At 45.6% G+C, this 15,608-nt stretch overlaps 1 protein-coding gene across 4 annotated transcripts in view; it reads right to left on the bottom strand.

The window, feature by feature from the left end:
• Positions 1-15,608, bottom strand: part of CCDC85C (coiled-coil domain containing 85C) — a 255,954-nt gene that overhangs the window by 66,085 nt on the left and 174,261 nt on the right. For 3 of the 4 annotated variants that reach the window (XM_053282940.1, XM_053282937.1, XM_053282938.1), the window contains one exon: positions 8,095-8,133. The exons of the other annotated variant lie outside the window; for it this stretch is intronic. In XM_053282940.1, the coding sequence (XP_053138915.1) occupies positions 8,095-8,133 (39 nt within the window). The remainder of the gene's footprint in view (positions 1-8,094; positions 8,134-15,608) is intronic. 4 annotated transcript variants of the gene reach the window in all.

The following is a 15,608-nucleotide window of genomic DNA, read 5'->3' as shown; positions in this document are numbered from 1 at the left end:
ACTTTAAAAATCTGGTTTTATTTTATTTTCAAAATTAATCAATTTTAGCATCCATGTTACTGCTCTTAATTTTTGTGTGTGCTGCTATTCATTATATTTGTATTTATTCTTATTGCATTGTATTGTTCTTATTGTAAGCCAACCCGAGCTGTAGTGTGCTGAAGGAGAAGAGTAGAAATGTTTCACATACATACCTACGTACCAACATTCCTGCCAATGTTAAGCAGCAACCAGGAATGTAAAAACCCAGGTTCTCAGACCCTACCAGTGCCTTAAAAAACTGTTCTGGTATCTGGGTTGCCAAGTGGGTCAGGAAGCAAGTTTTTATTCCTCCCATCTTTTCTGTTGTACATGGGACACAAATGCTATCAACTCAGCTTACTCCCTTAGGATCAAACTGTGGTTTCAGATCCTGCTCCCTCCCCCTGCTTTTTAATTAGTCACAGTTAGAATAAACCAGTCTTCTGATTTCAGATATAACAGGAATCTGCAGTTTGTTTCCACCTTTGGATGTGAACTGGGAGGAGAGGGGAGGGGGAGCATTTAAGTTCAGATCATGGCTGCACAACTTGGTTTCTCTAGCTGTTGTTGGACTACAACTCCCATCATCCCTGATTAATGGTGACTGTGATTGGGGATGATGGGAGCTGTAATCCAACAACAGCTAGAGGATCGAAGTTATGCAGCCCTGGTTTAGATTATTGTCTAAACCAGTTTATTTTACATCTCTCTCTTTAGTCTAAGTCTAAAATTGTAATCTGATCAGATTAGATCCCAGCCCATAGTCTAGCTGAGCAGCAGGCTCTGGCACTGTTATCAATTTAAAACAAATACCCTTGTAAAGTTGGCAACATACAAAGTCAGGAATGTGTGATATGACTGTAGTTGCTAGATGAGATTGAAACTTTTTAAAAAAAAACAACTTATCTTGTTGTTTTGGGGAATCAGCATAATGGAGTCCAAGGCCTTTGCCCCAGTGGTTAAGAAACAGTGCATTAGAATCTCTGCAAAATTCACTGACCAACCTCTCTCAGCAAGATTGTTTTGTCACTTTGATATTGTTGTTTTCCTCCCGGGTAACTTTGGGGGAAAAACTTCTCCCACTTTGGTCTGTCAAAGTTGCCATTTGACTGTCTGACTTGCAAGGAAAACAGAACGAACATCAATCTTGTCAAGTGCCACGCTGTTAGAAAGCTTCCTCTAATGATAACCTGCGTGTCTGGAGTTTTTCGTTACTGTCAGTCAAATCTGTTGTTCGGGAGGAGGTAGTAGGGAGATGCACAAAAAGAGAAAGGGCTGCTACAGACAACATCACAGAGTGTAGGCTTCCCAGTGGGCCGTAATATCCAGACGCCAAACTGTAAGCCTCACGCTTTGTCTGGTTTTAAGTTACTGATGCTGACGGAAAGAGACAGCAGATTGTATTTTACACTCAGACTAACGCCCAGCAAGGTGAGAGAGAGGCAAAGCCACTGCAACAGAAGCCAATTCTGCTGAGAGGCCGGGCGCCATGGCAAAGAGCATGTTTTGCATGCAGAAGGCCTCGTCATCTGCAGTTACAGGATAACAGGCAGAAGGGATGAGAAAGACCTTTTCCTGAGACCCAGGAGAACGGCAATAAAGGAGCAGACAATAATGGTCTGAGTCAGTATAAGGCAGCGTCATGGGTTCACACGCGATCAACGCTTTTTGTGATAATAGTTTCCATGGCAATGCTACTAGTAATGAATGTGCTTTTACTTCATCAGCATCAGTCATAAATAATGCCACTAAGCCTAAGGGACTTACAACGGTTAAAACTAGGCCTGTACAATTTAGAACAATGAAAAGCTAGAGCAAGAATCTTGTAAAGATAACGTTTTTGAAAAGTGAAACGCAGGCACAAGATTTTCAAAAAAACAAATCATCAAAATTGTGCAATTAAAAAAACTAGCATAGAAGATGCAAAATAGTAAAAGAATCATTAAAGCTGTAGATGTCAACTTTTGCTTGTTCATTTACAACTTCTAAATCCCAAAGCAATTTTCGACCGATCAAGTGCCGTCAAGTCGGTGTCGACTCTTAGCAACCACATAGATAGATTCTCTCCAGGATGATCTGTCTTCAGCTTGGCCTTTTAGGTCTCTCAGTGGTGCATTCATTGCTGTCGTAATCGAGTCCATCCACCTTGCTGCTGGTTGTCCTCTTCTTCTCTTTCCTTCAACTTTTCCCAGCATTATGGACTTCTCAAGGGAATTGAGTCTTCACATAATGTGTCCAATGTATGATAGTTTGAGCCTGGTCATTTGGGCCTCAAGTGAAAATTCTGGATTGATTTGTTCTAGGATCCATTTGTTTGTTTTCCTGGCTGTCCATGGTATCCGCAAAAGTCTTTTCCAGCACCAAAGTTCAAAAGTGTCAATGCTTTTTCTATCTTGCTTTTTCAAGGTCCAGCTTTCGCATCCATAGAGTGTCATGGGAAAAACCATTGTCTGAACTATTCTAATCTTTGTAGATATAGAAACGTGCCAGAATCTAAATATCCTTTCCAAGGCCTTCATTGCAACCCTACCAAGTGCTAGTCTGAGGCATATTTCTTGACTGCTGGATCCTTTATTGTTGATGGTCGATCCTAAAAGGCAGAAGCTTTCTACCACTTCAGTGTCTTCATTATCAATTTGGAGGCTGGTTGCTGTACCCATTGTCATTAGTTTAGTTTCTTTACATTAGTTTCTTTACATTTAGTTGTGGTCACATTTTTTCACTGTGCCTCTTGATTTTCATTATTAGAGCTTGCAGATCATCCGCATTCTCAACTATCAGAGTGGTGTTATCAGTATAGCGCAGATTATTGATGTTTCTTCCTCCAAATTTAAAACCACGCTCATCTTCTTCCAATCCAGCTTCTCTCAGTATATGTTCAGCACATAAATTGAATAAAGAAGGAGAAAGTATACAGCCTTGTCTTACTCCTTTGCCTACCTGGAACCAGTCTGTTTCACCATGTTCTGTCTGGACTGTGGCTTCCAGTCCTGTGTATAGGTTTCTCATGAAAACAATGAGATGTTCTGGGATGCCCATTTTCCTAAGGATATTCTACAACTTGACATGGTTGACACAATTGAAGGCTTTTCTGTAGTTCATTAAGCACATATTGACTTCTTTTTGGTATTCTTTGACTTTCTCAGTTATCCAGTGTGCATCAGCAATGATGTCTCTTGTTCCTCGGCCTTTTCTGAAACCAGCTTGAATATTTGGCTTTTCCCTTTCCACGTAGGGCTCTAATCTGTGTTGGATGATCCTGAGCATTATTTTGTTAGCGTGTGAAATTAAGGATATTGTAATTTTGCAATCTCAGAAATTGGTTATACTTTTTTGCCAACCCAACTTACCCTGATACAGTGAGGGAAATAAGTATTTGATCCCCTGCTGATTTTGTCCATTTGCCCACTGACACAGAAATGACCAGGCTATAATTGGAATGGTAGGTTTATTGTAGCTGTGAGAGACAGAATAACAACAAACAAACCCTCAAAAGCCCAGTGCCCAAAAGTCAGCGATGGATTTGCATTGTAGTGAGGGAAATAAGTATTCGATCCCTTCACAAAAGATGTCTTAGTACTTGGTGGCAAAACCCTTGTTGGCAATCACAGAGGTCAGACGTTTCTTGTAGTTGGCCACCAGGTTTGCACACAACCCAGGAGGGATGTTGTCCCACTCCTCTTTGCAGATCCTCTCCAAGTCAGAAAGGTTTCGAGGCTGATGTTTGGCAACCCGAACCTTCAGCTCCCTCCACAGATTTTCTATGGGATTAAGGTCTGGAGACTGGCTGGGCCACTCCAGGACCTTCATGTGCTTCTTCTTGAGCCACGCCTTTGTTGCCTTGGCTGTGTGTTTTGGGTCATTGTCATGCTGGAATACCCATCCATGACCCATTCTCAATGCCCTGGCTGAGGGAAGGAGGTGCTCACCCAAGATCTGACGGTACATGGTCCCGTCCATCGTCCCTTCGATGTGGTGAAGGTGCCCTGTCCCCTTAGCAGAAAAACACCCCCAAAGCATAATGTGTCCACCTCCATGTTTGACGGTGGGGATGGTGTTCTTGGGCTCATAGGCAGCATTCCTCCTCCTCCACACACGGCGAGTTGAGTTGATGCCAAAGAGCTCAATTTTGGTCTCATCTGACCACAACACTTTCACCCAGTTCTCCTCTGGATCATTCAGATGTGCATTGGCAAACTGCAGACGGGCCTGTACATGTGCTGCCTTGAGCAGGGGGACCTTGCAGGCACTGCAAGATTTCAGTCCTTCACGGCGTAGTGTGTTACCAATTGTTTTCTTGGTGACTATGGTTCCAGCTGCCCTGAGATCATTGACAAGTTCCCCCTGTGTAGTTCTGGGCTGCTTTGTCACCGTTCTCATGATCATTGCAACTCCACGAGGTGAGATCTTGCATGGAGCCCCAGACCGAGGGAGATTGACAGTTATTTTGTGTTTCTTCCATTTGCGAGTTATCGTGCCAACTGTAGTCACTTTCTCACCAAGCTGCTTGGCGATAGTCTTGTAGCCCAGTCCAACCTTGTGCAGGTCTACAACCTTGTCCCTGACATCCTTCAACAGCTCTTTGGTCTTGGGCATGGTGGTGAGTTTGGAAGCTGAGTGATTGCTTGCTTCTATGGACAGGTGTCTTTTATACAGGTACTGTAACAAGCTGGGATTAGGAGCACTCCCTTACAGAGGGTGTTCCTCATCTCAGCTCGTTACCTGCATATAGTGAAAAGACACCTGGGAGCCTGAAATCTTGCTGGTTGATAGGGGATCAAATACTTATTTCCCTCACTACAATGCAAATCCATCGCTGACTTTTGGGCACTGGGCTTTTGAGGGTTTGTTTGTTGTTATTCTGTCTCTCACAGCTACAATAAACCTACCATTCCAATTATAGCTTGGTCATTTCTGTGTCAGAGGGCAAACGGACAAAATCAGCAGGGGATCAAATACTTATTTCCCTCACTGTAACTTGCTTTCATCTATTATTTAACAGACCTTTAACATTAAAGCAAAATGCTTACTACATGGTAGAACATGGAAAGATAGTCAAGGAGCCAGTTCAAATGACACCTTTCACATCCCTGAATTGACCCATATAATTAAATGAGAGGGCAGGTTGAGAGTGCACATGTCCTTTAGTCTTTCCCAGATGTCCTGACTTCGTCCTGGTGCATTCTTTTATTACATGGGAGGGCAATTCATGTGAGCTGTTGCCGCTCTATACACAACCCAAACACTCAATAACGGCAACTAGTCGGAGGGCTATAGGCCACCTCCAGCCTCAAAGGCAGGATGCCTCTGAGTACCAGTTGCAGGGGAGTAACAGCAGGAGAGAGTGCATGCCCTCAACTCCTGCCTTTAGGCTTCCAGCAGCATCTGGTGGGCCACTGTGTGAAACAGGATGCTGGACTAGATGAGTCTTGGGCCTGATCCAGCAGGGCTGTTCTTCTGTTCTTATCAACTAGTTTTAACGAGTACAATATTAGCTAGGTTAGGTTGAGAGAAAATGAATAGCTCATGATCACCCAGTGAACTGCATGGATGAGTGGGGATTTAAACCTGGGTCTCCCCACTCCGAATCCAATACTCTAGGAGGTCTTTCACACAATCAAAAACTGTGGTCTACCTGGGTTTGGGAGTTGTGTGTGCTCCCAATTTTTGGTTGTGTGGAAACAAGGTAGGAGGAAAAGCTACCCAGGTTTTCCTCCTACCTTGCTTCCACACTACCAAAAACTGGGAGCACAGACAGCTCCCAAAGCTGGGTAGAACAGTTTTTGATTGTGTGAATGACCTCTAGGCCTCTCAAGTCCTAGTTCAATATTCAAACCACTATACCACACTATATTTCTGTGTTGTGATTTTATGGCCGAAAGCTACCTACATCCTGTGAGATTAATCAAGATAACAATAAAATAATCATAACAACTAAGAAAGATGGTGAAAAGTTAGGCAATATAAGACAATATGGATAAGGCATGTTGAGTATAGAAAGTATGTTGAGTAAAGAAGACAGAAAGATAAAAGTAGTTCATATTTCAAGAGTTAGGAGGAACTGTGGCCTGGTTCACAATTTGGTTGGAGGGGAACTATGATTTATGTTAACCCAATTCAGGTGTCCTTGCAAATTATAATTGTAAAGGAAGTGAAAGAAGAAAATCAGTAGGGATGTGCACGGTCCGGAGCAGTCCGGACAGGCACCGAAGGGGGGCCTTTCTTTAAGGGCGGGGAGGGCTTGCTTACCCCTCCCGCCTCTTTGCCCCCTCCAGCGCCCGTATTTAACAGACTAACGGGGCGCTGGAAACCAGCCGCCCCCGCCCCCCCCCACCGCGAGCAGATTTACCCCCAAAACTACCAATACCCCTGCCGCCGCCCGCCAGCCCTCCCTCCCTCCCTCCCAGCTGCCCGCCCGCCTGCCCGCCCGAGTCCTCACCCGATGCTTTAGTAAAAAATGAGAGGAGCTACCAGACAGAGCTCCTCTCGCTAGGAAGGCCTGCTGCATACTGAAGGCGCTTTGCGCGCGCGCGCGCATGCGCGTGCCGCAAAGGACACCGATCGCCGGAGGCCCGGTCTACCTGCCGGGAAAAGGCTGGGTAGACCGGGCCTCCGGCGATCGGAGGCCCGGTCTACCCGGCCTTTTCCCGGCGGGTAGACCGGGCCTCCAGCAATCGGCGTCCTTTGCGGCGCGCGCATGCGCGCACGCGCAAAGCGCCTTCAGTATGCAGCAGGCCTTCCTAGCGAGAGGAGCTCTGTCCGGTAGCTCCTCTCATTTTTTACTAAAGCATCGGGTGAGGACGTGGGCAGACAGCTGGGAGGGAGGGAGGGAGGGCTGGCGGGCGGCAGCAGCGGCAGGGGTATTGGTAGTTTTGGGGGTAAATCTGCTTGTGGGGGGGGCAGCGGCAGCTGGTTTCCAGCGCCCCGTTAGTCTGTTAAATACGGGCGCTGGAGGGGGCAAAGAGGCGGGAGGGTTAACCAAGCCCTCCCGCCCTTAAAGCAATGCCCCCCACCCGGACCCGAACCAGCAAGGGCCGAACCGGTCCGGCAGTTCGGCCATTCTTTAGAATGGCCGCCGGACCAGTTCGGACTCACCCCTAAAAATCAGAGCACGTTAAGAGAGGAGGGAGTATGTGAACCCGAAGTCTATTCATGACAGGCAAATAATGCATTGATCAGGAAGTCTCAAACAGGCAACAGGTATGGAACAGTGGACAGACTGTGGAACTGGGCATCTAGGAAGCCACACGTCAGGGAGCATGATCAATTCATGAATCAGAGAAGTGGGAGAGAGGTTTATTGAAAGCAAGGCAATGGAAGATCTGGGGAAGGAAGAAACACTCCTGGGAAAAGAGCAAGCTGGGGGGAAATGAGAAGAAACGACGTGAAAAAATGACAAATTCTGGGCATTTACAAATTCTGTACAATATGGCCAACAATTTTCTCCAAAAAGTCTATTCGTGGCAGCACAAAAGGGACAAAATTTAATAAGGAATCAAATGTCCCTGAAACTGAGGTATAAGAAGCAGGCAAGCCAAGGACCACATCCAAGAGGAAATTCATCAGCAGATGCATTTTCTTTGAACCATTAAGTACACAATTTAATGACTAAGATTCTCTTATTAAGAAGAGGTTGCATGCCTGTCACTAGTGTGAATAATTTAGCACTTGTTGGAAGCTATTTCTTGCAAAACATAAATTGTTCTGCTCATAATTGAAATTACTGCAGCTTTTGAAACTCAACAATCAATTTTTTGCATCAGGGTTAATTAAATGGGAGATCCATTCCCGTTGAAGATGTGCAGATTGATCCACAATAAGTGGATTGGATTTGAAACTTAGTTCCCAGGTTTTGATAGTATGCTCTTTGTATTGGCATAGTTACCCACAATGCTGAATGGAAATCAAATACTTAGGCATGCAATCTTAAAATTCAAGATTATTAAAAATGGAGATTGCCAACACTTGTATATGCAAGCCAGACCCATAAGAGCAGCAAAGACCCATCACCATCATTAGAAACCAAGGCTTTCTCATACCCAGCATGTTGGAAGATTAAATAGATATTTCTACCTTAATGAAATTTCTTGGTGAGCTGTTGTGACCAGCCAGCTAGGAGGGAACAAGAGAGTATTATACATCTCAAATTTTAATTAAAAGCAAAGCATCAAAATTTCAAAAACTTGCATCTCATACATGACAAAGACCCAAACATTCTTTCGTGTTCATCTTTTCGGTATCAAAATAATTTGTGACTGTGGGTGTGATGTGCAGCAAGAGAACTGACACCCAAGAAGATGTGTGAGAGCTGAAATAAAAGATCTCAGCATTTCCCATAGGAAGGCTGAAAAATAGTGATAAAACGAGAGTGGCTGGATGGTGCTGGCTTTTTCTTTTTCTTTTTTTTGTGCAAAGAAAAAATAGAAGGAACCCAGAAATCAATTAGTATAAAACTTGTAGGGGAAATAAATCAGGTCCCATGGATCTTCAACAAGCCAGCTTTTAACTACGCAAAGAGAAGAGTTTACGAGGTAGATTGGAGGAGGCGCCTCAACAGATGCTGTTTGGATGAAGTGCTACAAATTGGAATTCATAATTGACAGCAGAGAGATAATGCTGTGGGGGAAGTTTGATGAATAGCAGGGGATCGCTAATAAGGGATTTCACATGAAAATTTCAGCATGTAAAATTAACAAATGTAAAAATATTTATCATCAGCATCTCTGTGGGGTTCCGGGTGTATTGTGTTCTGAAGACACAAAGAAACTGAGCTGAAATAAACTCCATCATTAATATTCCAAAATGGCTGCCTTCTCTTCTCTCCCCAGCAAAGGAAAGAGGACTGAAGCTCTGCCTTCAGAGAAGGATGGAGAGGAGAGAAAGGCTTGTCATTGCTAAAGTAGTCTGCAGAAAGACAGGTCAAAACTGGATGCAGAACTACAATAAACAGACAGAACTACACAGTTCCCAGGCACCAGCTCACCATGGCGCCTGGAAATTTAAGCATGGTGCCTGAGCCAAGAGGGGGACAGATTCAACCAGTAGGAGGAGTGAGCAATCAAGGCAGGGGCGGTGGATTGCCCCCTTTTCCTCTTGGTTGCTTCAGTCCATCAGCAGATAGATGCAACCAGGAGGAGGAGCGAGCAAGCAAAGTGCCAGTCTGTTGTCCGCCCACCACAGAGTATAGGACATCGCTGGGGTCAAACAACAAGCCATGCCCCCTCCCCATGGAGCAGAGGGCACTGCTGGGGTGAGAGGTGAGTTTGCCCAGCACCCCACAGGGGGAAGCAGGAAGTCTGGCTCCTACATTTTTCAGCTGGCTCCTAGTGTCAAATAAAATTGTACTGAGACATGACATCGCGTATCAAGGCGGACGCTGCCTCTCCCTTCTCTTAGCAGGGTCGTTCATAGTTCTTACACATTTTTAACAGAGAACACCTCCTATCCATCTCTCTACTATGGGAAATACAAGGTCTTCCTTGAGGAAAAGGAGGTGCAAAGAACCTTACTGTGCTGAACTTTCACTGAGCACACCTGCTACAAAAGAGGTGCATGACCAAGAGGCATCACACACACACACACACACACACACACACACACACACACACACACACACACCACTTACATATGTGATCATTTCATTTATATCCTGCCCTTTCTCCAAAGAGTTCAGAGTGACATTTCCAAGTAACAATTCTTGACTGGTTGCTACTGCACTGATTTGCCCACGTCCATTCTTGTGTTGCACAAATGGTTAGCATGAAGAAATAAAGGGCACATGGAGATGCTTCAGTACCATTTTTGCCATTGGTACACGGGATCCTTGAATGTTCTCATGAAGAGTGTGATCAGACTGGGCAACAAAGCTTAGTATATCAGACTTTGAACAATCACATGGAAACCACAGACATTTTGAATCGTGCCTAGACATAAGCAGGGTCTTATGCAGAGTCAGACCATTGGTCCATCTAGCTCAGTATTGTCTACACTGGCTGGCAGCCACGCTTCAAGATTTCAGGAAGGAGTCTCTCCCAGCCCTACCTTGAGATGCCAGGGAATGAACCTGGAGCGTTCTGCATGCACTTACATTGCGGGCACCCAAGCCTATTCGGCACTTCCCTAAGGAATACCATTTTTGCCATTGGTACATGGGATTCCTGAATGTTTTCAAAGAATCTGAAAAAACCCTATGAACATAGGAAGCTGCCTTATACTGAGTCAAGCCATTGGTCCATTAGCTCAATATTGTCTATAGTGACTGGCAGCCGCTCTTCAAGGTTTCAGGAAAGAGTCTTTCCCAGCCCTACCTGGAGATGCCAGGGACTGAACTTGGAATCTTCTGCATGCAAAACAGATGCTCAACCACTTCGCTACGCCCCTTTCTACTCTCCCACTCAAGAATTTTAACTTCTAGCGAGAAATGAAAAATGGAAGCCCACACAGCTTCCATTTCTACAATGTGAATGAAGCATCTTCCAAAGGCAAAATAGTGATTTTCCAGGGACTACCCAGAAACAGTAGCTGTCTTCAGCAGATAGGGACTGTTGGTGTATGTCCACTCAGACTGGCCACTGCCCAAGGGCTTAGCGCCCATTGGACAAACAGGGACAAATGTCCCTGGGCCCAGAGAGTCAGGGAGCCCCCAAGAGGGGTGGGTGAGCCGGGCAGCGATGGTTGCTGTAGCTGGCCAGCCTCTCTGGGCAAACTGGCAGCAGCAGCGGGTGCTGTAGCTAGCTGGCTGGCTGGCCTCTCCGGCGGCTACTCCGGCCGAACTGTGAGCCTATGCAGTTTGGATGTGGACGCTGCATGCCCGTGACATCACGAGCAAACAGCAAATAGGAGAGGCCACCAGAGAGGAATGCCGGCGGGAGATGATTGCCGATGGAGACGCCGCACCTGCTGGCCAGCTACAGTGCCCAGCACCATTGCCGCTTGGCTTACTCCCCACCTCCGGAGGCAAACCCCTACTAACTTGGTAAAGAGGCACCTTTTAACGCAGTGATTCTCTTTATTTAGCAGGGGGAGAGTAACTGGCCCTCTCCACCCCCAGCACAGTACCTCCAGTGACTGTTGCTGGTGTCTATTTTATGTTTCTTTTTAGATTGTGAGCCCTTCGGGGACAGGGTTCCATCTTACTTGTTTGTTATTTCTCAGTGTAAACCGCCCTGAGCCATTTTTGGAAGGGCGGTATAGAAATCGAATAAATAAATAAATAAATAAATAAATAAATAAATAAACCAGAAATAGCGGCGGCGGCGGGGCAGGGTAAGGCAGGGTAGTGGCGGGGAGATATTGGTTGCCCCGCCTCTTGTGTCTGATGTCAGATGCACAGGGTGTGGCTTAGGGTGCTGGAGTGCATGCACTTCGCACACAATGGGGAGGCCCTCTAAGAAGATTTTGTCCCCTGGCCCCCACGGGTCTCGCTACACACCTGCCAATGCCTCCTCCTGACCTGGAAGGATTGTAGGTCAGGCTGGGGACTGGGGACAACAACAGTCTCCATTGTGTCCTGGTTCATGAATCCTGACTTATGCCCTCTGGCTTCTGGCTCTCATTTCAGCTTCCTACAATCCTGCCCTGGCACCTACATGGCTACTTGCTCCTCTCCATGATCAGTGAAACTACAGCAAAGAAAGCAAAATAATAAAAACACCCACACCCACACACTGAATGAATAATTCAAAATAAGCGAAATTATGCATATTTCCCACAGCATTTGAATTGCATGGGCACAGATTCTTAATATATTTATTTTTAGTGTGCAGTACACACCGCTCCAACCATCACATCGCATACTTCAAACTACAACCTATGCAGCACTTTACCTCACCGGATTCTAAGTAGAGGCTGCATATAGGAAATGTTTTTCATGTTATGAGTCACTCACCAGCTCAAATTGGCCTTGTGATATCGTACATGAAAATAACAATTTCCTCCCTCACAAACAGGAGGGGACTTGAGGGAAATAAAGAGAGATTTGCAATTTTATATTACTTGTGGGAGATATCTGCACCAGTCCTTAAGGAAATAATTGCCACATTACAAAGCTAACAAGCACAGACTGGAAAAGGGTCCTTGGGGACGAAGAGGGGGGGCGCTAATGTTTATCACTAATGAGAGCTCTGTACTAAAGACACAAACATATGAGTAGGAATCACAAGTGATTACCTGTGAGGCAGCCATAGAAATAATCTAGTTATTGCTGGGAGAGAAGACGAAGGAGCTTCTATCCTCATACATGGCAAAAGGAGAGCTGGTCTTGTGGTAGTCCCATGACTTGTCCCATTACCTAAGCAGGGTCTGCCCTGGTTGCATTTGAATGGGAGACTAGAAGAGTGAGCACTGGAAGATAATCGCCTCAGGGGATGGAGCTGCTCTGGGAAGAACAGAAAGTTCCAAGTTCCCGCCTTGGCATCTCCAAGACAGGGCTGAAAGAGATTCCTGCCCAGGGGTGTAACTATAATAGGGCAAGGGGAGACAGTTGTCTGGGGACCCCCTGCCTTGGGAGGCCCCCCAGAGGCAAGTCACATGACTGACTCCCCCAGCCACGCACCCGCCCGAACTTCCTTCAGTTGTATTCATCCTGCAAAATTGATGTGAGTGTTAAGACCTGAAGCTACCAGAACAGCATGTCTTTCTTTAATACCATTAATTGACTTGCATTACCCACAATTTACAAAACTGTTTAAAAATAATTTAGGATGATGTTCTTTTGTGGCACATAGGGGTGTGTGTGTGTGTGTGTGTATATACACATACACACATACAAATTTTACTATGCTTTTTGTTACCACTATTCAGCCTCATTTAAGATTTCTTTACTGCATGAGCTGAGCTTCAGTGAGAAGGGGGGCCCATTTTAAAATCTTGTCTCTGGGCCCACTTCAACCTTGCTATGCCCCGTTCCTGCCTGCAACCTTGGAGAAGCTGCTGCCAGTCTGTGAAGACGATACTGAGGTAGATAGACCAATGGTCTGACTCAGTATATGGCAACTTCCTATATTCCTAAAAGGAAATGTGAATATGGACTCATGAAATGTTGATCAGGCACCTGAATATTTGGCCCTAATGCAGTGAATATTTTGTCCCTAGAGAAAAACTGAGGGGGGCCACAGAAGGGGCAACATAAATTTCTGGGTGGGCAAGCTGCATCCCACATGTTAGATTTCTGAAACAGAAATGGGGGCAGGTAGGGGACAAGCTGCTTGCCTGAGGGGGTGCTTCCCTCCCTTGCCCCAGCTCTGGAGCCACTCTTGCCTAACAGGTTCATAGGTAACCATGTGCCTAGGCATATAAAATAATAGATAAGGAGTCTTGGGTAACTTCTTGTTTTTGGACTACAACTCCTATCATCCCGGCCACAGTGGCCAAAAGCTAGGGATGATAGGAGTTGTAGTTAAAAAAACAAGTTCCCCAAGACTGCAGATAAGCAGAGAATACTGCCATTTGTGATGCAGGACCTGTTCATACATTAGAGCAGGGCTGCTCAACTTTGGCCCTCCTGCAGATGTTGGCCTACAACTCCCATAATCCCTGGCTATTGGCCACTATGGCTGGGGATTGTGGGAGTTGTAGTCCAAAAACAGCTGGGGGGCCTAAGTTGAGCAGTGGAAGCTACTTCAAAACATTCCGTAGTGGACATAATTGAACAGGTTGTTTACAGCAGAGTGGTGGTCCATCCAGATGGGGCTGTGGGGGGGGACACGAGCCACATGTGCAGTTTGGACAAAATGCCTCCTCCCCACACCCCACAAGCAATTAGGGAAAGGCACTGCACCTGGAGGGAGCGGGGGAGAGAATTAGCACGCTTAGGGTGAGCAAAGGTCCTGATCACGTGTGCTGGGACCGGTGGACAAAAGTGAAGTCCAACCCAGCTCTTTGACATTTGTGGTAGTGGAATGGTGAGAAGGGCTTGATCCACAGGGTGAGCTGGGGAGTCCATGTGGTTAGTTGCAATTTAGAGTGAGTAGCCTCTGAGTGACTGCTGTAACAGGTCAATTCCTGTTCATGCCATTCTTCTAGTACAGGGATTCTCAACGTTGGGTCCCCAGATGTTACTGGACTTCAACTCCCATAATCCCCAGCCCCAGTGGCCTTTGGTTGGGGATTATGGGAGTTGAAGTCCAATAACATCTGAGGACCTAACGTTGAGAATCCCTGTGTATGTGGTTCCTCATCCTGTGAGCATTAGGCAAGTCTCCAGACAGAGCTGGGAAATAGTTTTGCCTGAAGCGCTGGAAAGCCACTGCCAGTCAGAGTAGACAGCCCTGAGCTAGAGTGACCAATGCTCTGATTCAGTAGAAAGTAGCTTCCTAGTCCAAGTAGATGGCAATTATGGCTGCCCTGCCCCTCTTTTTACCGCATAATATGTTTCACCTCCAGCATCAATCAAACCATATGGGTCTATGAAGGCAGAGAGCACGCATTTTGTCACAATCAGTAAATGAGAAACAAAGTAATATTTTTGCTAGAAAAGCTGGAGATTAATTTTGGTGCAGCTGAGGGAGGTTCACTTGGCTTCCCTGTTATTAGGATTCAGACAGGAAATCAAACGCCTTTGTTTCCAAAAGCTTACAGGTCAAACTGACTGTGTTGGTGCTTCTGCTGTCTCTGGTGGTGTTATTGTTTACTGCTTTGTATGAATATTTTAGTGTTGTTGTTTTTTAAAAAAAAATCTATTTTAACGGCTGCTGTTAGTTGCCCTGTGAATCCCTACTGGATGGAAATAAGGAATATAAAAGTTGAATAAACAACTCCATTTTGAGTGTAACAAATGCATGCATGAATACATAGGACATTCCTACTGGATGGAAATAAGGAATATAATAGTTAAATAAACCAGCAACCATTTTGAGTGTAACAAATAATTGCATGAATACACAGGGCATTCAAAATGGTTGTATAGAAGAGCACAAGGTGGAGTGTAGCAGGCTCAACACAAGAACTGGGTCCTCATTTAGCTAAAAGCATTAAGGGGAATAACAAAAATTTCTTTAAATACAGCAGAAGAAGGAAACATGCCAGGGAAGCAGTTGGTCTGTTAGATGATGAGGGAGTGAAAGGGATTATTAAGGAGGATATGGAGATTGCAGAGAAGCTAAATGAGTTCTTTGCCTCTGTCTTCATAGCAGAGGATACTGAGCATATACCTGTGCCTGAACCTAGCCTCTCAGGGACAGAGGCTAAAGAACTGGGTCAGATAGAGGTGATGAGATATTATGTTCTAAACTGTCAGGAAATGTAACACCAATTTTCAAAAAGGGATCCAGGGGGGCAGTAATGACTACTAGTCTAAACTATAGGCCACCTCCAGCCTCAGAGGTAAGACTCCCCTAAACACCAGCAGGAGCGAGGGCATGCCCTCTCACCTCATGCCTGTGGGCTCCCCAGAGGCATCTGGTGGGCCACTGTGTGAAACAGGATACTGAACTAGATGGACCTTGGGCCTGATCCAGCAAGGCTGTTCTTATGTTCTCAGATATTGTTGGAGGAAAAGTCCCACCATCCACAATGGCCAAAGTGATTGTGGCAGTTGTAGTCCAACAACTCTGGGGACCCGAGACTGTGAAACCACTGATGAAGAGAGC

The sequence above is a fragment of the Hemicordylus capensis genome, chromosome 1 (genome assembly GCF_027244095.1).
Source record: "Hemicordylus capensis ecotype Gifberg chromosome 1, rHemCap1.1.pri, whole genome shotgun sequence".
Classification (NCBI taxonomy): domain Eukaryota; kingdom Metazoa; phylum Chordata; class Lepidosauria; order Squamata; family Cordylidae; genus Hemicordylus; species Hemicordylus capensis.
The sequence above is the reverse complement of the archived record's forward strand: the minus strand, read 5'-3'. Positions and strand labels throughout refer to the sequence as shown.